Source organism: Capra hircus, chromosome 19, assembly GCF_001704415.2.
Source record: "Capra hircus breed San Clemente chromosome 19, ASM170441v1, whole genome shotgun sequence".
In the NCBI taxonomy this organism is placed as follows: Eukaryota; Metazoa; Chordata; class Mammalia; order Artiodactyla; family Bovidae; genus Capra; species Capra hircus.
The window spans coordinates 45,425,382-45,448,145 of record NC_030826.1 but is presented as its reverse complement, the minus strand read 5'-3'; the positions used below and the strand labels follow the sequence as shown (position 1 = coordinate 45,448,145).

At 52.1% G+C, this 22,764-nt stretch overlaps 1 protein-coding gene across 1 annotated transcript in view; it reads right to left on the bottom strand.

Moving 5' to 3' along the window:
- The window catches only part of CRHR1 (corticotropin releasing hormone receptor 1), a 53,619-nt gene extending 31,285 nt beyond the window's left edge, over positions 1-22,334 (bottom strand). The window contains exon 1 of the mRNA XM_018065278.1: positions 22,033-22,334. Within this exon, the coding sequence (XP_017920767.1) occupies positions 22,033-22,065 (33 nt within the window). The 5' untranslated portion in view covers positions 22,066-22,334. The remainder of the gene's footprint in view (positions 1-22,032) is intronic.

The window sequence follows — 22,764 nt, the reverse complement described above, 5'->3', positions numbered from 1 at the left end:
ATGGAGAACAGTGTGGAGATTCCTTAAAAAACTAGAAATAGAACTGTCTTATGACCCATCAATCCCACTGCTGGGAATACACACCGAGGAAACCAGAATTGAAAGAGACACGTGTACCCTGATGTTCATCACAGCATTGTTTATAATAGCCAGGACATGGAAGCAACCTAGATGTCCATCAGCAGACAAATGGATAAGAAAGCTGTGGTACATATACACAATGGAATATTACTCAGCTATTTAAAAGAATGCATTTGAATCAGTTCTAATGAGGTGGATGAAACTGGAGCCTATTATAGAGTGAAGTAAGCCAGAAAGAAAAACACCACTACAGTATACTAACGCATATATATGGAATTTAGAAAGATGGTAACGATAATCCTGTATGCGAGACAGCAAAAGAGACACAGATGTATAGAACAGCCTTTTGGACTCTGTGGGAGAAGGCAAGGGTGGGATGATTTGAGAGAGCAGCATTGAAACACGTATATTATCATATATGAATCAGATCGTCAGTCCAGGTTTGATGCATGAGACAGGGTGCTCGGGGCTGGTGCACTGGGATGACCCTGAGGGATGGGATGGGGAGGGAGGTTGGAGGGGGGGTCAGGATGGCGAACACACGTACACCCGTGGCTGATTCATGTCAATGTGTAGCAAAAATCACTACAATACTGTAAAGTAATTAGCCTCCAATTAAAACAAATAATTTAAAAAATTCTACATCAATGCAAAAAATTCCATGATGAACAACATATAAAAAGCTTTTTTTTTTTTTTTTAAGGCAGGCTGACTACCAGTGCTGGGTCCTATTGGAACCTGGGGTAAAAGAAAAATTAGTGATAACATTAAAATATTATTTATCTTGATGGTGCGATTTTGGGCAGCTTTTTAAATCCCATGCTTGAGAAAAATGTCTCACTTGCCTGACCCTAGTCCCGGCCTTGTTGCTCATGTATCTTCTCCCCAGACTGGCCCCTACCCACTAGCCCAGACTCTGCCCACCCCCAACTAGCACCTTCCCACTCCTGTCTGATGACAAAGGCAGATCCTGATCCCTTCTCTCCCACCCTACATTCCAAGACAGAACCGAATACTCCCCACTCCCGGTCAGGGCCTGCCCAACCCCCCCGGCCTCTGGTAGGAAGTCCCCGGCTCTGCATTTACCCTGATGGTTCACCCACTTTGTCCCCTCAGGGCTGAGCCTGAGTCTGCGATGGGCTTTGTTGATTCCCTCACTGGCACACTCCCCGTCACATCATGAGGGTCTTTTTGATCTAACTGGGCCAAGCTCCAGGCTCCGAGCCCACCCCGGCCCTGTGCCCCCATCCTGTGCCCAGAGCTCGGCCTTGGCCAACAGGGCTGGGGTCAGCTAACTTGCTCCTGGGACGCAGGAGTGATTAGAACAAACCCGGTCATCTCTCTGGCCCCGTGGAACTTGCAACGCTTTATTAATCAGTAATTAAACTTCACAGTCCCCAGAGAGATGGCGAACTATCTTTACCCTCATTTTCCAAATGAAAAACGCAGAAGCAAGAGAGAGGTGGAGGCCACCAGGCCTGCCAGTGGCTCCTGCAGGCTGAGCGGAGAGCAGTGTCCATGCTGACAGACCTGCTGTCAGCCGGGCACAGTCAGCGGGCCCTGGCTGTGAGCTGTCCCCGGGGAGGGCTGCTCTGCGGGGATGCCCAGAGACCTCTTCTAGAAGTGGACTAGGGGCCCCCAGCCCTGGCTTGTCACTCACCCCTGCCTCTGCCACCTCCCAACACAGACACATGTGTACACACACACACAGAATGGAAATGGGGCTCCCACAGCCAACTCAGCCACCGGCAAATTAAAGAAACCGGTAACACCCTGTATAAAAATATCAGCCCTGCTGCCTGGCATTCTACTGCTATCCTAAGCCTGAAGCTGCGCTTTGTGCTTTGGTCTTTCAGTTCCTCCTTGAAAGCATGCCATATTTCATTCACACTGAATTACTTATGGTTTCCCAGCACACGGGGTCCTGCTGGGGTCTGCCCACTCCTCACCCTGGCTCACCCCTTCCCCTGGTGAACTCTGCAGCCCTCAAACATCAGGTCCAGAGCCCCGTCTCTTAGCAGCATCTCCCCGATCCTCCAATGCCAAGCAACTCCGTGACCCATCCATGCACCCAGGTCCCCTCCATACACAGACTAGATAGGCCCTGGCAATTGCAGAGCTCAGACTAGTCCCAAATGCATGGAATTGCCTCTGTAAAAGCACTTATGCATCGGGGTTCTAATTAGATGGCAAATTCACCAGCCAGAAGGTCTTAGCCTCGAATCTTAATGTCTCGGGGTTCAACAAGGAGTGGGCAAATCCAGATTCATCACAAAACCAAAGCAAACGCCAGGGCACGACACCTGTCCTCGGCTGGCTGCCTACAACCCCCATCCTCACCTCTCACGGATACTCTGGTTCACAAAGCCATTTTTTTCCAAAAGAGGGAAAGTGGATTATGCCAAGAAAAAGGCTTCTTGAAATTCCCCAAGCAGCTTCCTGTCTCAGGGAATCTTGGCTCTGGACAGAGTCTGGATCTAAGCCGCCTCTGGCTCCGTGGTAGGGTTTATCACGCTCCTAGCTTATTCCTGAATCATACTTTCATGAAAAGTGCAGAGTTTCCCTGCGTATTTCCTTCCACCATAATGCGGATCTCCTCTTCAACATTCACTAGTTTTCCAGCTCTGCCAATAGGAAATTATTACACTGTAGGGGCAGACAGGCCCCTGAAGTTTCAAGGATGTTGCTTGCTTTCTTTTAAAGCTGAGAGTTTTTTAATCTGCGGCCCACAAACACACGAGGCCGGGTGAGGGGCATGAAACCCCGTGATTAAATGCAGAATGTTACGTGCAGGGACCTCCCTGGTGGTCCAGTGGCTGGGACTCTGAGCTCTCAATGTAAGGGGTTCGGGTCCAACCTGTGGTCAGGAAACCAGGTCCCAAATGCCACAACTAAAAGGTAGTCCAGTGATTAAGACTCTGTGCCTCCACTGCAGGGAGGGGCTACAGGTTTGATCCCTGGTCAGGGAAGTTCTGCGTGCCATGGGGTGCGGCCAATAAAAAAGAACCTTCAGTCTGCAACTAAGACTCGGTACAGCCAAATAAATTTTTTTTTTTTAATAAAAAGAATGTTGCATGAAAAGCCAGGGATTTTAGGGGGAGGGTAAAGAGTTTCTTCCACTGCTCAGTGAAGTCTCAGTTCAGTTCAGTTCAGTCGCTCAGTCATGCCCAACTCTGCAACCCCACGAATCGCAGCACGCCAGGCCTCCCTGTCCATCACCATCTCCCGGAGTTCACTCAAACTCACATCCATCGAGTCGGTGATACCATCCAGCCATCTCATCCTCTGTCGTCCCCTTTTCCTCCTGCTCCCAATCCCTCCCAGCATCAGAGTCTTTTCCAATGAGTTAACTCTTCGCATGAGGTGGCCAAAGTACTGGAGCTTCAGCTTTAGCATCATTCCTTCCAAAGAAATCCCAGGGCTGATCTCATTTAGAATGGACTGGTTGGATCTCCTTGCAGTCTAAGGGACTCTCAAGAGTCTTCTCCAACACCACAGTTCAAAAGCATCAATTCTTTGGCGCTCAGCTTTCTTCACAGTCCAAATCTCGCATCCATACATGACCACTGGAAAAACCATAGCCTTGACTAGACGGACCTTTGTTGGCAAAATAATGTCTCTGCTTTTCAATATGCTATCTAGCTGAAGTCTAGCACCCCAAAATATGGCCAGAGCATGTGATGAGCGAGGTCACATCAGAGGCGTGGTCCTCACCAAACTGGACATGTCATCCTCTCCCAAAGTTACCAATAGTGGCTTTGACCTAAGAACTGCCACTTCCTTGGGCACCCCTGTCATCAGCCCTGGCTGCTGGCTCCTCCTTTCAGAACCATTTTTGACAAACCAAGTTTTCAGGACTTTGTGAGGTGGGAGAGAAAACCAAAATGGGACTGAGGATCTGAAGCTGGCGGGCGCTAAGCTCACTCACGAGGTAATGCCTCACTTCCGTGCACCCGCCTGGCAGCCCCGAGGCCCCAAAATAAAACCTGCATCTCAGCTGCAAATCTCTCCATTTGCCAAAGAGCCAGACCTTGAATGTTAAATCTGGGAAGGCCAAGGGCGTGGTGTGGCTTAATCACAGCATCACATAAAATGACCCAGGCTCCCTAACATGGGAGGAGCACTGAGCTCTGGAGGGTGGACTGGGCAAGTCTCCTGCCCCATCTTCTCCCCGAACCCCCCCCGCTCCTCCCCCCCCTCCCCCCCGTCTCACAGGGGCTGTAGCTCAGCAGTAAACATCCACTGGCCGATGCAGGAGGCTCAGGAGACTTGGGTTCAATCCCTGGGTCGGAAAGATCCCCTGGAGGAGGAAATGGCAACCCACTCCGGTATTCTTGCCTGGAGAATCCCATGGACAGAGGAGCCTGGTGGGCTACAGTCCATGGCGTTGCAAAGATTTGCTGCAACTGAGCAACGGAGCACGCACACGCACGCACGCACAGTTGAACTGCTTTTAGTGCTGAGTGGAGGCTGGGGTTCAGTAAGCAGGCATTCTGGGTCTGTCTTTCAAGTGGATGAAAGATGGAGGAAGACAGATCAGGGCAGGGCATGGGAAGAAGGGATGCAGAGGAGAGGGGAGGGCGAAGGAGCCCGTGAAGAGGGCGGGTGGGCGGGCCGGAGTCTGACAGCTGCCCCCTCCAGGCTGCTCCAGCTGCTGCCCATGCCCTACCCGCTGGCCAGTGCAGAGTGTGGCTGGAATTGAAGCTGCCACCCCAATTCCCAGTGTGACTTTGGCATAAAGGTTAATCACACCCAGAAAATGCTTATTAGAGACCATAAATAACTATGCTGCTGAGGCTCAGTTTGGTCTTTCAGGGACAAAAGCACAATTTCCTTTGATGGGATGATTTGGTAATTAACCTTTCAGGGAGAGTCCTGAAGGGCCACTGGAGGCAACAGGGGCCACCTTCACTTCTCCAAAGTTCACAAGGAGCAAGGAGAAGGCGGCCAGCCTTCCCTGCCCTTCACAACCCCTGATGCTCAGCCTGGGAGAGCCCCAGAGGCCCCAGGAAAACCTCTCCTAGGGGCCAGGGACTGAGATGGCTGTCCAGCAGAATCACAGCTTTAGCATTTGAGAGTGGTCTTCCAGCAAGATTCTTCCCCCTTCTTCTGGGCTCTGAGCCCAGTCCTGCCACTGTCTGTGTGGGCAAATCACCTCGCCCCCTCTGGGCAATACCCTCTTTCTTACCTGCATTACAGAGATGTAGGCCACCTGACTGATGGGGAGAATAATGAGAGAGATGCTTTCTGGAATTTAAAGGCTCCTACAAGTGCCCATAAGGGTTTCCCAGGTGCAGCAGTGATAAAGAATTCACCTGTCAATGCAGGAGGCACTAGAGATGTGGCTTTAATCCCTAGATCAGGAAGATTCCCTGAAGAAGGGAATGGTAACCCACTCCAGTATTCTTGCCTGGGAAATACCATGGACAGAGGAGCCTGGAGGGCTACAGTCCATGGGGTTGCAAAGAATTGGACACCACTGAGTGACTGAGCGCACACACACACACACACACACACACACACACGCACATACACACACACACAAAGTGCCCATGGAGTCACGATCATGACTGGGTCACTCTGGGCCCTAGAATCTTTCTTGGTTACGGAGAGGGCTGGACTAGAACAAGCTGTCCTGGTGTTCCTTCCAGGCCCTGGGGGCGGGGCTGCAATAGGACCAGTGTTCTCTCCTCCACTCCGTCAGACTGTTCTGCCTTCTCTGTAAGCTTTCCCTTTTTCAAAGGAAAAAGGGGATTTTCAGCTTAAAAGGAAAGTTGTTTTGATTTTTGTCTCCTGTTTTTTTTTTTTTAACCATCCAACTAAGTGATCTCACCAAGCTTCCTGTTGAACTGGGATTCGACATTCAAGCAGTCCAGGATTCCTTGATTTGAAGAAAAGGAAACGAATTCAAAAGAGGCGGGGAACACAGACACACACACACGGGTATACACACACAAAGGAGAATGGCAAGGCAAGGTGTGCATGAGTGCAGGGGTACTATGGGATTACAGGAGGGGTCAGCACAAGGCGACGGTGTGGGCAGGCTTCCTGGGGGAGGCGAACTGGAGGATGGCAGAGTGGCCACAGACTGTGAGAAGGAGAGAGAGGGCTTTCCAGGCGGGGGCGGGAGGTGGGGGGAGGTCCTGAGCTTTGGGGGCAGCACAGACCACCTGTGGAAGGGCTCAGACACTAGGCTGAGATGGATCCACCCGGCCGGAAGTGCGGAGGTGGATTCCTGAGCATCAGCTTGTCATAGCTGGTCAGTCTCATCATTTGTAGGTACAGAGACAGACCCAGAGAGCGGAAGAGACACAAGCTCAGTGGAGACCCTTCAGTAACTGGGGGAAGAACCTGGGCCTGGCTGCCTTCCCTGGCCCAGGAGACTGTGGCAGATCCTGACTTGGGGCCAAAAGCTGCCCCTGGCTCCCCAGTGAGGCCAAGACTGCAGCCCTCCCTGGAGAGCGCCAGAGGCAAAAGACCCTCAGCAAACACTGCCGCCTGCTGGCCAAGGAAGGAAAGCCCACTCCTCCTGGGTCCTGGAGTCCCCTGGCTCCACAGCCCAAATATCTGACCATCCTGACTCTGCTTTGCTCTGTGCTACACTGAACTGAACTGAACTGATGGTCTTTTTCAGCTTTATTGAAATGACATATAACATTGTATAAATTTAAAGTATACATAATGATTCGATACACATATATACTGCAAAATGATTACCACATTAGTTAACACATCCATTATCTCACATAGTTACAATTGTGTGTGTGTGTTAGAAACTATTAAGATCTACCCTCTTCAGTTCAGTTCAGTTCAGTTCAGTCGCTCAGTCGTGTCCGACTCTTTGCGACCCCATGAATCGCAGCACGCCAGGCCTCTCTGTCCATCACCAACTCCCGGAGTTCACTCAGACTCACGTCCATCGAGTCCGTGATGCCATCCAGCCATCTCATCCTCCGTCGTCCCCTTCTCCCCCTGCCCCCAATCCCTCCCAGCATCAGAGTCTTTTCCAATGAGTCAGCTCTTCGCATGAGGTGGCCAAAGTACTGGAGCTTCAGCTTTAGCATCATTCCTTCCAAAGAAATCCCAGGGCTGATCTTCAGAATGGACTGGTTGGGTCTCCTTGAAGTCCAAGGGACCCTCAAGAGTCTTCTCCAACACCATAGTTCAAACACATCAATTCTTCGGCGCTCAGCCTTCTTCACAGTCCAACTCTCACATCCATACATGACCACAGGAAAAACCATAGCCTTGACTAGACGGACCTTAGTTGGCAAAGTAATGTCTCTGCTTTTCTACTCTCTTAGTAATTTTCAAATACTCAACACAGTATTGTTAGCTACAGTCAACACGCTGTCCACTGCACCCCCAGAATGTGTTCATCTTATAACTGGAAGTTTGTATTTTTGACTGCCTTCACCCATTCCCACATCTCCATTTCATTCATGGCAATCACCAATCTGTTCTCTGTTTCTCTGGGTTTGAATTTTTTAGATTCCACATATATGTGAGATCATAAGGCACTTTTTGTTTTTTGTCTTATTTCATTCAACATAATGCCCTCGAGGTTCATCCATGTCATCACAAATGGCAGGATTTCCTTCTTTCTATGTCTTAATAATATTCCACATTTTCTTTATCTATTTATCCATTGGCAGACACTTTTGTGTTTCTGTATCTTAGCTATTGTATTGTTGTTCAGTCACTAAGCCGCATCCGACTCCTCGCGACCCCCTGCACTGCAGCTCGCCAGGCTTCCCTGTCCTTCACCATCTCCCAGAGTTTGCTCAAACTCATGTCCATTGAGTCAGTCATTGCCATTCAGTCATTCATCCTCTGCCGCCCCCTTTTCCTCTTGCCCTCAACCTTTCCCAGTAACAGGGTCTTTTCTAATGAGTTGGCTCTTCGCATCAGGTGGCCAAAGTACTGGAGCTTCAGTATTAAGTCCTTCTAAAGAATATTCAGGGTTGATTTCCTTTGGAATTGACTGGTTTTATCTCCTTACTGTTTGCTGTCCAAGGGGCTATTGTACACAATTCCGCAATGAACACAGGGATTCAGATATCTCTTCAAGGTAATGACTTCATTTCCTTTGGATACCGCTGTTATCATATGGTAGTCCTATTTTTAATTTTTTGAATAAACTCGATACTATTTTTCACAGTGGCTGTACCCATTTACATTCCGACCAACAGTGCCCTGGGGTTCCCTTTTCTCACATCCTCCCCTGCACTTATCTTGTCTTTTTTTTTATAATACTCATTCTCAGATGTGAGATGATACTTATTGTGGTTTTTATTTGCATTTCTCAGGGCTCACTTTTGTTTGGAGGGGTGCTTTTGCTATTGAGTTGTATGGGTTCCCCTTATATATTTTGGATATTGACCCTTTATCAAAGCTGTGGTTTTTAAGGTAACAGCCTGTATTAAGCAAAGCCAGGAGAAGAAAATCTAAATATGAAGAAGAGGAGGGATCATAAATCAAGATTTCTTTAGAAAGCTGGCTCTCCTGTTGGATTTAAAAATCAGGATCTGGTGTGCAAGAATAAAACATATGCGCAATCAACTCTTCGGAAACCTGTGTGCCTACAGGGGATATATCTGTAGAGACAGAATGACAATACGGGGGAGGTGCAGGCCCACACACAGTTCTGAGATTTCTGCCCTGCACAGAGGTGCCAAGTAGAGGGGTCTCTGGAGGCTAGAACTGCAGGCTGCACATCAGCAGAGCTGGGACCCCTGGGGGTGGGGTGCATGTTCTGATTCACGCGGTAGCCAGAGACTAGCCAGAGTGAAGCCAGACTTGGGACAGACGGTGGTGATGCTGGATGCCCCTTCTCAGCCCTCTCAGCTGACCCAGGACTTCTGCCCCTCCCACCACTCTTCCTTCCCCCCTCCATCCTGTCCCAGGTCAGCTCCTCCCCCCACAGCCTCTGTCTAGGACAGCCACAACCTCAAAGCAAAGAGCCTGCGCTTTCCCCAAAGGGGGTGAGCAGTGAAAGATTATTCTATTCTAGGCCATTGAGAAATAATTTATTATTACATTTAATTAACTTAAATTGCTGTTGTGCAGAGGAAAAAAATGGAAAGGAAAATCTCCCGCCTGCATTTCAGAGAGTGGGGCACCCCTGGGTGCTCCCGCCTCCAGGCCTTCTCCCTGGGGCCCTGGGCTCAGGATGCACCCTGCCCCACTTCCCTGCTACTTCACTCCTTTGCTCCCATAATAAGCCCCCCGCTACCCTGCACGACTCCTCCAAAAGAGGAGGTACAGGTTTCCTTTCCCTCTTGACCTCTAGCTCCAGGGCAGAGCCCGGCTCCCTGAGAGCTGGTGGTGGGAATTGAGGGGTAGACTCCAGTGCAGTCCTGTCAGCTGGGGGCTCAGGAAGGGTGCATCTTGGTTCTCACGGGGCAGTGGGGCTCCAGCCCTGGCCCCTGGGAGCTGCTCAACTGGGAGTCGCTCCCGGACACCAGGGACCCACCCCTGAGGGGTGGGAGAGGCATCTGCTACACGGGCAGACGGAGCCGAGGTTGGGGACAGCGCGGCGACGTCAGCCACGCAGGTGCCACTGTCAGCGGCGCCCTCGCTTGGCCCACTCTCTGACAAGCGTGAGGTGAGGGAGACTGCGGTGTCAGCAGGAAAGGGTTGTCCTTTAAGAAGCTGCCTTTTAAAAGAGACATGAACGCGTATATTACGTAGAATAGATGACCAGTGCAGGTTCCATGTGTGAAGCAGGGCACTCAAAGTTGGTGTTCTGGGACAACCCAGAGGGATGGGCTGGGGAGGGAGGCAGGAGGGGGGTTCAGCATGGGGGGACACACGTGCCCCCTGGCTGATTCATGTCGATGTGTGGCAAAAACCACCACAATATTGTAAAGTAATTAGCCTCCGATTAAAATGAATTAATTAATACAATTAAAAATTTGAAGAAAAAAAAAAAGACGTGAAGCGGTGGGGTTGGGGGTAGGCAGCATGAAATCGTCAGACGGATGGCAATTAATTTCTGTGAGAAAACCGCTCAAGGGTCCGAGGCTGTTTTTTTTTTTTTTCCTGGAGAAGTGACTGCCTTCCCAGGCCATGAGGGGTAGTTTAAAGGGGGCTGCTGAACCACCCAACCCCACTCAGCAGGCAGATTCAGGGCAGAGATTAGGAATAACCAAATAATCCTCCATAAGACGGGCAATGGCCCTGCCTGTTTCTCTATGTGTAAAAGAAGTGAATTAGACAAAATCGGAAGTTTGAGACCAGTGCCTGGCAGCCAGGAGAGAGAAATTTCTGTCTCTCGGGCTTCCCCTTAGAGATCTGGGCCTGTGGGGAAACCTGGGAGTGTCTTTCATGTTCTCCAAGTGATTCTGAAACTTCACCAGAATTGAAAGAGAACTGCACTGGCCCAGTGGCTCTCCACGGGGGCAATTCTGCCCCCTGGGGGACGGGAGGGAGGCAATATCTGGAGATATTCTGGGTTGCCATGACTAGGACAGGCTACCAGCATTTCATGGTTAGAGGTCAGCGATGCTGCTTAGCATCCTCAGATACACAGGGCAGCCCCACAACATGGAATTTGTTGTTGTTGTTGTTGTTGTTTAGTCGCTGAGTCACATCTGACTCTTTTGAGAGACCCCATGGACTGTAGCCCACCAGGCTGCTCTGTCCATGGAGTTCTCCAGGCAAGAATACAGGAGTGGGTTGCCATTTCCTTCTTCAGAGGATCTTCCTGACCCAGGGATTGAACCCATGTCTCCTGCATTGGCAGCTGGATTTTTAAACACTGAGCCATCAGGGAAGCCCCAACAAGGAATGGTCCCTAATGTCAGTGGTGCTGAGCAGGGGAAACTCTGGGCTGGAGGGTTTTGCAGCTCCCTCTCAGTTCTGGAAGTCCTCACCTGCAGGCCCATCATGGAAGTTGGGAGTGTGGAAGGAAGATGGTTACTGGGAGGAAAACCCTGGAAAAGAACGGGAGGACAAAAGTGGGGATCCTGCAGGACAAGAAGAGGCCCTGATCTCACTCTGTGGACTTGGACTGGTCATTCCCCCACCTCCTAGCCTCAGCCTGAGCAGGAGACTGGCGAGAATGACCCCTCTTGACCAACGGATGGGAGGTCCTTCCGCTCACTGCTGTCTTGACACAGCCAGGCAGCCACCTCTGGGTGCAGCCAACGGTGGGGATCAAGCAACACAGGGAGGGCATGGAAGGATGAAGCATTTCCCAGAGCCAGTGGGCAGGGCTCTGCCAGCCTGCCCCCACCCCCCGGTCCAGTTTCTCGAAGCAGGAGACAGAGCTGACCCTGCAGAAGTATCGTTCCCTTATCTTGAGTGAGCCCAGCGACAAGGGCTAGAACCAGCGTGGGGCTAAGTCCTGAGAGCTGTGGGGTGAGCCCACCACAGAGGAAGGGCTTCCCTCGTCTCACCTGAGCTCTGTGAGTGTCTTGGGTCGTCCCCTTCCCTGCTCCCCTCTGACCTTGGTGGGTGATATAAGATGCAGGTTGATGAGTAAGAACAAGGCTGGGAAGAGGCCCATCCAGAACCTGCCGAGTGGTAAGGGCTCTGAATGACGAAGGTTTCCACTCTCCGGGACAGGGGTTTTTCCCACTTCTCCCTACTTGGCAGCCCAGCCCAGTGGCTACAGCACTGAGTCTTCCAGCAGGAGGCACACAGGGGCAGGGCTGGAGGGCAGCCAGACTCCCTTGAAAAGTGAACCCGGGATTCTGGGCTGTGCATCCTGGCCCCAAAGAGGGCTTTAGATCAGCACTGCTGAAAGAGTGGTGGGGACTGGTGTGGCGCTGCAGACTGCTACAGCCAGTGACATCTGGAAACGTCGGTGTGAAGTTGTCTTTGCTGTGATCTCACTGAACAGGGTCTAGACCCGGTTCAGACACTGTCCAGCTCTGCAGGAGAGTCGTGTGGTGGAGGCTGCATGGTTGTCATGCACAGCAAGCCCAGGTGCCATGGACTGGAAAGACCCTCGCGGTTCTTCCCCAGAGCTGGCTGGAGAAACCCCACTTTAGCTGGGGGAGAGAGTGCAATGGCCAACTCATCAGGGAAGGCTCCATGGAGGAGGAGAGTCTTAAGTACCTGTTGGCTCCGCATTAAGGGGAGGAGTGGGTGGGGGTGAGGGGGACAGTGGGGGCTAGGGGAGGGATCTCATTGGGGAAAGCAGCAGGTCCCACTCAGGAGCTTTGGTGGGGTCAGGCCCCTTGCCACACAGGCATTTCCTCCTTGATTCTCCATCATGGTCCAGAGGAGGGCCAAGCCCAGAGAGGTTGTGGGACTTGCCCAAGGTCAGCCAGCCAGGCCTCCTGCCTCCTCAACTTTAGGGACAGTTGAGGAAGACTCCCTGAGGGATGCTCTGCTTCTCAGGGGTGCACATGCGCCACTGCCTAGGCCCAGAGTTTCACAGGCTGGTAGCAGCATTCATGATAAGACCACTGAGGCCCAGCAACCTAGAGGGCGAGACACCAAAGCTGCCCCACCCCCACCCACAGGGAGCTGGAGGGGCGGGGTGTGGATTGAGAGATGGGATCCCATGGATGGAGCCAAGAATGGGCCCACTCCCTTTCGCCTGTGTCCTCTGCCACCTCTGCCTCGCCTGGCTATTCCTGCCTCTTAACCAGCAGAACTGGGACAATGGCAGGGAGGGAGCCCCAGGCTGCCCCCAAACCTCCTTCCCAGCCCCCTCCTTGGGGACTAAAGCACCCTGACTTGCTCTCTCAAGACCCCAGGTTCTGAGAAGGTTCTTGCTTCTCTGTCCTCAGCTCAGCTCCAAACCTCACTCTGGCAATGTCTCCTACCAGCCCTGCCCAGAACCCCTCACAGAACAAAACGCTGTCTGTGCTTTTACATGTGGACAAACGCCTCCGGCGCTATGGGGATCAGGGATGGAACACAGGGCAGGACCAGAATCGCTAAATGTTGCTAAGCGCTGCCAACAGCGTAGCACTCGATAAGCCACAGAGTCATAAACGCACATGCAGAGCCGGGGGGATTTATCCTTCTAGCTTGCCATTTCTGCCTCCTGTCGCCATAGCACCTCCACGCACACAGATAAATGTTCACTGGGGAGCGGGAGGGGGAAGATGCCCTCCACTGAATTCAGTGTCTATTGTATGCCTACAGTGCTTGGAGTGCTGGGCTAGGTGCTGGGGACACAGTCCTTTTTGTTTTTTATTTTTAAGGGAGTCCTCCTGGCCCAGGCAGAGCTCAGCATCTACAGGGGGAAAAGGCTCCAGTTAGATGAGAGAGACCAGGGGTCCATGCGCAGTCTGGTTGGTAAATGTTTTGAGTGTCCTGTCAGGAAACACATCAAAGAGTTGCAGGTCCCCTGTTGTTGGGGAGCCCAGGGCTCACATGAAGGGTGGGGAGAGCAAGCAAAGGAAGGACCAGTGAGATTAGCCTGGAGGGCTTCCTGGAGGAGAGGGTAGTGACGGTTTAGAAAGAATTTGGTAGTCCTGTTAGGACTGATGCAGAGAGACTGGGGAACAGGGCTTCCTTGGTAGCTCAGTGGTAAAGAATCTGCCTGCCACTGCAGGAGAAATGGGTTCGATTCCTGCTCTGGGAAGATCTCACATGCCACAGCTAAGCTCATGTGCCACAGGTTTTGAGCCTGTGCTCTACAGGCCAGGAGCCACAATTATTGGGCCCAACTACTGAAGCCTGCATGCCCTAGGGCCCGTGCTCTGCCATAGGAGAAAACACTACAATGAGAAGCCCGCGCGCTACAGCTAGAGAGGAGCTCCTGCTTGCCGCAGCCAGAGAAAAGCCCCTAAGCAACAAAGACCTAGCAAGGCCAAATATAAAACTTGTAAATAATAAAATAAATAACTGTGCATGCGTGCTAAGACGGTTCAGTCGTGTCCAACTTTGTGTAACCCCGTGGACTGCAGCCCGCCAGGCTCCTCCATCCATGGGATTCTCCATGCAAGAATACTGGAGTGAGTTGCTGTACCCCTCTCCAGGGGATCTCAAAATTATGTTAAAAAAGACTGGGGAACAGAAGCCCTAGAAGGAGGAACAGGATGGCCAAAGGCAGGCAACTGGCAGAAATGAGTCTTCTGTGGGGGTAGCAAGGAGGGAGGGCTGGGCAGAGGCCCAGAAGAGTGGGTGGGGAGGTGCGGGGCTATCTGGTTCTTTCATACTTGGAGTAGGACAGGAGGACCCCGTGGCGTCGTGTGTGTGGACACTGGCACAGAGGGAGCTCAGTGAACGGTGCATCTGGCCAGAGAAGTTGGACAAAGTGGACGGAAAAGGAAGGAGGGGACAGGCAGGAACTCAGCCCAAGTCCAGGACACAGGCCTCCCTCCATGGACCACCTCTGGGCTTCCTGGCCATGCATGCGTGGCCTAAGGCATGGCCACAGAGATGGTCCAACCTACTGCCTACTCCCACTGTTGACCCCAGGGTCCCTGGAGGCCCAGGTGCTCTTCTGGGTGCTAGCCCTCCAGCCCTGGCCCTGAGTAGGTGGGTGCCGCATGTCTGTCTGACCGGTTTGACTATGCAATAGCCTCTGAGGGGGTAACAATTGGGGGGATGCTGTTATTAATGCTGCAAAGGACTCCCTGAGGATCCCAGCGTGTGTGTGTGTGTGTGTGTGTGTGTGTGTGTGTGTGTATGTGTGCGTATAAGAAAGAGACAGACTGCATACTGGGGACCAGTTAGAACCTCAAAGACAACAGGCTTTGTTCCTTTTGAACTGGGCGCTGGGAAGCCCAGCCCAGGGGGTGCTGGAGGGTATGGGGTTGCTCCTTCCCTTGGGCAGGAAGCTGCAACCTCCATACAGCGTGACTCAGAGCATCCTGGCCCTGGTGCCTGAGGAAAGTGTTCCCTGCAGCAGGTTAGAGAGGGTGAGGGTAATTCTTGTAAGAAATGGGGAAGGGGGTTTCCAGTAAAAGCCATCTCTGGCCTCAGTTCTCCTGGCTGCTAAAGAGAAAGCACAAAGCAAGAAAGGCCAAAAAAAACCATGCACTTCTTTGCTTCACCTCTTTCGCTCTCCTTTTCTCCCTCTTTCCCTCCCTCTCTCTCCCCTCTTTTCTCCCAGCCTTTCTGTCCTGATCTCTCCTTCTCATGCCAACTTTAGCCTGTAGTTTCCATCTCTACAACATCTTTGATTTCTCTCTGTCTGCATGTTCGAATTTACATAATAAAATTGTCGATCCTGAGCCAGCCCACGGGTGCCCAGCTGGGCCTTTGTTTCTGCCTGCGGGGTCAAGGCCCTCAGTGCAGGGGGACATTCTGCTCCTTAGATAGCCTGAGACTTTCCCTTGACCCTTCCCCAGGGTAGCCAAAGCCCTCCTGGGCCTAGTTTCTGTCTCCAGCCTGCACTGTTCAGCCCTCTGATCCCTGGTCCTTCCTCTGTACCCCACCCAGCTCTGTCTGCACAGTGGGGGGCTGCTTCAGGAACAGCTGGGGCCTCTGGAAACCACTGAGCCCTTCACACACCTGACAAGGAGACTGGGGAGACACAAATCAAAGCTGGGGAAACCCTCTCTGTCAATGGAAATGTCACAGCCATCTCTTGACCCAGCCAGTCACCCTGAGCAGCCTGCCCTCCAGCTCTTCAGCTCCATGGATCTGGCAGGGATACTGAACAATACATTGTCCCAAAGGCCTGAACTCCCAGTGCTTAAAGGTTCAACTGAGTCTCCCACAGTGCCTCCGGGTAGCCCTATTACCTCTTAAAACTCACTATGGATGGGCCCCAAATTGTAGTCTGTTCAGGAAGATCCCCTGGAGAAGGAAATGGCAACCCACTCCAGTATTCCTGCCTAGGGAATCCCATGGACAGAGGAGCCTGGCAGGCTACAATCCATGGGGTCGAAAAAGAGTTGCACGTGACTTAGTGACTAAACAGCCACAGCCTAGAACAAACGAGGCCTCCCTGGTTCTTCAGGTGCGGAAGCAGCTGGACCAGTCTGGTCAGTTTCTGCCCTGGGCTTTGACCTAGGTGTCCTGGCTCCTGGCCACACTGGTTGGAGGATGGGAACTGACTGACAGGTGAAGGGGAACGGGTGTGTACCCCACAAACCCTACCTCTTAGTACCTCGCTGGGGCTGCTCTCTGGGGCCAGCAAACCCAGAGGTGGGACTGGGATATTACTTGTGTTTATAGAGAAGATAGAGCATCCACAAAACACTTCATCAGTTCCTAAAGTGGCTTCATGGCTGCTGGGTGGGGAACTGCCAAAAAACACATTCAGTGAAAGCTTGCGAGTCAGTGGTTCTGTCTATGTTGAGGGGACCCATCCCCCAGACCTGCATCTCCCCCCCACCCATTTCACAGGAAAAGGAAAGGCACGTCCATATTCCCCCAAGTCTTCCTCTTTCCCTTCCTCTATTCCTCTCAGACCTTCCAGTTTCTTAACGTTGTGGAAGCCAACACCAATTACTTTCAAAAGAAATGTTTAATAATCTGTTGCTTAATAGAATCCAGCTAGTTGTTTTCAAAATAATTGTTTGCACCAGTGAGTTAACCATTTTGTATTATCCTCCCTACGTATCTCTAGCCTTATTGTCAAATATTTTCACGTCAGAGATGCTCAGAGGGCCAACAGCAGGCACCTCCATCCTTTGCCCTTCTAGCTTGGCTGAGGGCAGGGGCCCTATCCTTTCTCCCCAGGGACTGTGAAGAAGACGTGGGGCAGGAGAAGATTGTACATTGCTAAGCATTCCTTCCTCTATCTCCCTTTCCCTCACCACTCCTCCTTTCATTGTTATTCCTTGGATTGATAAAATTCAGTAAAAATTTATTAAGTGATTATTACACTTAAAATTTATTGAGCACTTACTGTGTGCCAGACAACGTGCAATTGGGCTTAATTTCACACTTGATATCTCATGAAGTCATTATGATGATCCCATAAAGTAGTTTTCCTCTTTGGAAAAAAATTTTAATATTTATATATATCTTTGACTGTGCTGGGTCTTCCCTGGTGGTCCAGTGGCTAAGACTCCATGCTTCCAATGCAGGGGACCCTGGTTCAATTCTTGGTCAGGAGACTAGATCCCATAGGACAAAATGTAAAGATCCCACGTGCTGCAACAGAGACCCAGCACAGCCACATAAATACCAAAAAATAAAAAAACAAAAATTATGCAATGATGGCACTTCCAATGGACTCTGCTGACAGCGGTCCTGGAAGATCTAAGCAGACAGGAGTTATTCGTAATTAACAAATTCACCCATTGAAGATAAAACTGTAGCTAAGACTTGGCTTTAGCTCTGAAGTGGGGCTTTGTTGTTGCATGGACTTTCTTTAGTTGCAGCGAGCGGAGGGACCACTCTTCGTTGCAGTATGAGGGCTTCTCATTGCGATGGCTTCTCCAAATCACCAGGTGCTACATTGCCTGTTTGGTGCTTCCTTTTCCTTTTCTTTTGAAAATAACCATAGTGGGCTTAGGGGGCAGTTTCCATTTTTTCTGCATCAGAGACAGCTTTTCTGCTAGGGTGGTTTTGGCATCTCTCAGTCTGTTTGGACATGACAACTACATCTCGTGGGAACAGCAGCGGGTCCTCTGTGATCACACAACACTACACTGGAGGAAGCAGCAACAATACTATCCAGTCAGCCAACAAACATTTGTGAAACGCTTACTACGTGCAGTTTATTCTTAGGCCCAGTGCTGTGAAGGGTGAAAGGTGCAAAAATGCTAGATGCGGAATGTCCAAGAGGTTTTTCTGCTTGTTTTCTTCCTGCATCAGCTCATTTTCTACGAAGAGCAGTCAACTTGCAGATTTTTCTGAAAGCAAACTGCATCGGGAGCTGGTCCAAGCACTTTGCAGGTGTTGATGCACTTCATCCTTATCTCAACCGTATGAGTTGACGCATCTTTCACAGAGATGTGAAATGTAAGAGGGAATCTAGTCAAATACTCCTGTTTACAGAGAAACTGAGGCTCAGAGAGAAAAAGCGACTTACTTGAAGTCACATAGGCATAGCTGTGAATGATGTCAGGCTTGCCGAATCCCAGGCTGAAGGTCTTTCCACCCCAAAAGCTGCTAAAAATGATCAACCCTGTGCCTAACCCCTTCCTTCTAGGTCATGTCACGGCTGAGGCTCAGGCCCATGGGCTCATAAGCATGGTGGGCACTTCGGGGGCTGCCAAGGGGCACCTTCACCCACTAAACTCCTCCTTTGCAGCTGAATCCCACTGGCTGCTGATGCTTTCAAAGGAGCCAAATGTTAGAGAGGGTGAGAAATGGATTTTCCACTTGAGTTCATCCTCACTGGTCGTTGGTCAGTGTCCTGCTCCTGCTCTGTCACACAGTTCTGTCCGACTCTTTGCAACCCCATGGACTGTAGCCCGCCAGGCTCCTGTCCATGGGATTCTCCACGGAAGAATACTGGAGTGGGTTGCCGTTCCCCTCTCTAGGGGATCTTCCCGACCCAGGGATCAAACCCTAGTCTCTTGTGCCTCTTGCATTGACAGGCGAATTCCTTACCACTGGAAAGCCCCTAGTGAGGGTTCTGCATTTCCACAAATCTATGCCTTCCTTAAGAACTGGATGGACCCAAGACATGCCCCTATGCAGGGCTGGGCATGTCAAATCCTGACGGCTCCCCTCTCCTCCTTTGTCCCTGGACTGTGGCCATGCCAGCTGTCCCCATGCCCCATGGCTCACTTTTATATATATTTGGCTATGCTAGGTTTTAGTTGCAGCATGCAGGATCTTCAGTCACAGGATGCTAACTCCTAGTTGCAGCATGTGGGATCTAGTTCTATGACCAGGGATTGAACCTGGGCCCCCTGCATTGAGAATCTTAGCCACTGGACTACCAGGGAAGTCCCCGACATGGCTCACACTTTTGCCCTCATTTCCCTTCCTGCCCAGGCTCCCCTTAAAACCCGGCTCCACATTATTTGCCAAAGAAGCAATTGGGAAATGGCCCCGAAGCGCCTGGATACAGACACGGCAAAAGAGCATCCCCTCACAGGGAACACAGAGATGTTGAGGTTCTCCCTCTCGAGGCCCTGGAACAACATGGGACGGACTTGGACTGCGACAGTAAGTGAGAGGACTTTCCCAAGGGCCACAGCTGTGACCAAATGTGCGCTTGAAAAGAAAATGCTTGCAGGGATTATTTTCAAAATGGCAACAATAGCTGTGTTAAGAGGGAGAGGTTGTAATAATTTCCCCCTCTGGTTTTCAAACTTTGTGTAATACTGCTAAATTGCTTTTATGACTACAGCCATGAAACCAGCTTTCTCTGTGGAACTCACTTTCCCAGATAGCCCACCAGGCCTTGCCTTCTCCACTTCTCACACTCAACCAAACCCACTGTTCTGAGTCACACTCAAGTCTCCCTGCGAGGACCCGTGGCTGTTGGGTAGGAGATTCAGAGGTGCTCAGTCCCTGGCCCTCCCCTGGGGGTAGAGACCATATTTTACCTGTCCCCTTGGCATCCACACAGATTCATGCTCATCCTCTTTCCTTCACTGACATATACAAGGCCCCTCCCATGCACACACACATTCTCACTCACGCACATGTGCACACACTCTCCCCCAGTTCTCTGTAAACAGTACAGTGTGATGCCCAAAACAGGGGCCCCAGAGCGGATCCTTCCCACCTTTCCAGATACTGGCTGACTTGTTGAGGGTCAGAGCCACATATTGGATGAAACCCACCTAGATTCGGGTTTCCCTGGTGGCTCAGTGGTAAAGAATCTGCCTGCCAATGTAGGAGATGTGGGTTCGATCCCTGGGTCAGGAAGATCCCCTGGGGATGGAAGCGGCAACACAATCCAGTATTTCTTGCCTGGGAAATCCCATGGACAGAGGAGCTTGGCGGGGTACAGTCCATGGGGTTACAAGAGTCAGACACAACGTAGTGACTAAATCACCAACCACCACCACTCACCTAGGTTCAGATGTTCATACTGACAAAACTACCTGAGTTATCTCCCGTCTGGTAGAAGTCAAGGAGATTTTAGTGGCTTCAAATATTTTCTGGTAAAAGCTAACAAAAGAAAGTCTTAGAGTTCAAGTGCCTCAGTTTGAATTCTGGCTCCACCATTCACTGGCTGCATGACCTTGAGCAACTTACAGAGCCTCTCTGTGCTCAGGAATAATTTCGGCTTCCCGGAGCTGTTAGGAGGACAGTATGACTTAATATTCGTAAAGCAGGTAGAATACTACCCAACAAGTTGTATATGCCATATAAATAAAAGAAGAAAGTAATTATTTAAATGAAATTGCATTAGCTGACCATTCATTCACTGCATCTTACTCATTCAGTGCCTTTACTGAGCACCTACTGAGCTCATTAGGCCAGACATAAAGGACACACATCCCACGACCTAGCAGGAAGCATACACACACACATACACGCAACGACAACAATAAGAGAAAATTTTTTTCTTTTAGAAAAGCATCATAATTCTAAGCAGAAATCTGCACACGATTCAAACAAAGTCCAGAGAAAGAACATTTACCTATTACCATGTAAACTTAAAAACAAAAACCTACAGTTCAATCCTTCGAATCTGTTTGAAACGTTGAAATTTTTCTGTTTTGTAAATTTAGACCCAGGTTTGGTTCACACTAGCCTTTGGGAAAATATTCCCATTCAGTGCCATCTATTCAAGCTCTCTGGATGTTTTTCCCCCAGCTTCCCTCCCTGGGTCTCCCTGATCACCCAAAATAAATTATGGGTTCGCGTGGGGGAGGGGATATGGGTTTAATCAGACCAACCTTTACTCACTTTAAAAAAAACTAACATAACTATTCGGGAGAGGGACAAAGAGAATAGAGGAAACCTAGGTAATTAATAACGCCTCAATTGATGACCAGGCAGCAGTTGCATTTTTAAACCTTGGTGGTTTAACTCAAATCACTTTGTGTGCTATATACGTACAGCTGGTTTAATAACTGATGGAAAAATGGAAATCAGTCAATCCGCACCCATCCCCCAAATCCATTCTTTTGAGTGTAATCGCTTTTTAAATGCGCTGAATCCCATCAAGCCGCTGTCTGTGCTCAGGCTGTCCACTCTGACCCTGCGGAGTCGGGATCCTCAGGCGAGAGCCCGCCGAGGCCCACCCACCCCTCTCTCCGGCTGCTGCTTGCGCGCCTACCTCCCGCAAGGCGAACCGCTTTGGGAATCGCCCAGCACCTGCAAGTGGCGGCTGTCACTAGCTGCAGGCCGGGGTGTCGACCCTCAAGACCTTCCCCAGGGCCCAGGGGGAGCCCTCGTCACCCCCGAACTTCAGTGGACAGACGTGAGATCTGTCCGGACGTGAGATCTGGAGACCTTCCTAAACTCCGGGCGCAGGAATCGCGTCGTCAGAACCCGGACAGGAGCGGGCAGACACAGGGAACCGCGAGTGCAAAGGACCGGAGAGCGAGCGCTGCGATCCCGCCGGCGGGCCGGCGGCGGCGGCGACGGCAGCGGCGGCACGGTAACTACCGCCGGATGCTCGGTTGGCTCTCCGGAGATTGCGATATTGATCCAGGGCTAGCAGGCGCGGGGGACATTTATCTCCCCGGACTTTCAGGGGCAGGAAGGAGCTCCCAGGAACAGGGCGGGGGCGCGCTGGGGCAGATGGGGAACCCTCTGTCCCCTCCCGAGCTTCCTGTCCCGGGACCCCGGTCTACACGGGACGGGTGGGAAGAGGAACCCTGAGTCGGTTCCCAAAGCCTAGAGCGATTTCCCTCGCAGAGCTGGTTGCCGGGGTGGGCGGACCCCCCCGACTCCCACCCCCCAGCACCAGCCAACATTCCCGCAGCTTCGCCACAATGATTTCTTTTTTCTTTTTTTCACCTGAGTTCTCCCCTTACCGCTCAACGCCGGCTCCAGAGGTCCAAGAAGAGGCAGTTGGCCTGCCCCTCACACCCCGGCCGCCCCCGGACCTGGGCACAGTTCTGCTCAGTGACACCCAATCACGCCGTCCCAATCACACCCACTGCCCACTGCGCCCGGAACTGGGGGCCCCCGGTGCTCGAGGGCTGACTGGCTCGCTCTTACCTTGACAAGCCGGAGCTGCGGGCGCCGTCCCATCCTCGGGCTCGCTCGGTCACCGCGCTGGAAGCCTGGGTCCCCGGGACATCCCGGCGGGGGCGGGCTCGGGCTGCTTCTGTGTCGCCGCCGGTGGCGGAGGTGCCCGGCTCCGCGCTCCCCGGCCCCGCAGCCCGGCCCGGAGGGCTCTCGCTCTCCTCTTCCCGGGCAAGTCCAGCCGCCGCTTCCGGACTCAGCCCGGCCAGCGGCCGCCTCTCGCCCGCCGGGAGCCAGCCTCGCCCCCGCCGTCTCCCCCTCGGTCCGCGCCGACACTCGCCGCGGCTCCCTGCCCGCTCGCCTGGGCGTCCCCTCCCCTGCTTTCCTCTGCCCTCCCCTCCGCTCCCGCCTCAGCGCCTCGTCCCTCCGCTCCCTCCCCCGCCCCGCCTCCTCCGCCGCGGCTCGTTCCGGGGGCGGCTCCCCGCGCCCTAACGGCGTGACCCCCTTTCCTCGAGCCGGGTTTGCGGCAATCGGCGGGGCGCACTGGCAGCGCTGGCGGCCGCCGCAGCCCGGGGAGAAGCTGGGGAGGTGGGGGGGTGGGGTGGGTGGTGTGGGAGAGGAGGCAGCTTCCCTCCTTCCGCCGGCTTTCAGGTTGGGGCCCGAGGAGTCCAGGAGAGTCTGAGGGGGTCCTGGGGGGCTCAGGTGAATCTACAAGAGAGAAGCTATTGGAGGCTGGGGAATAGGGCAGCCCGGACTGAGCAGTGC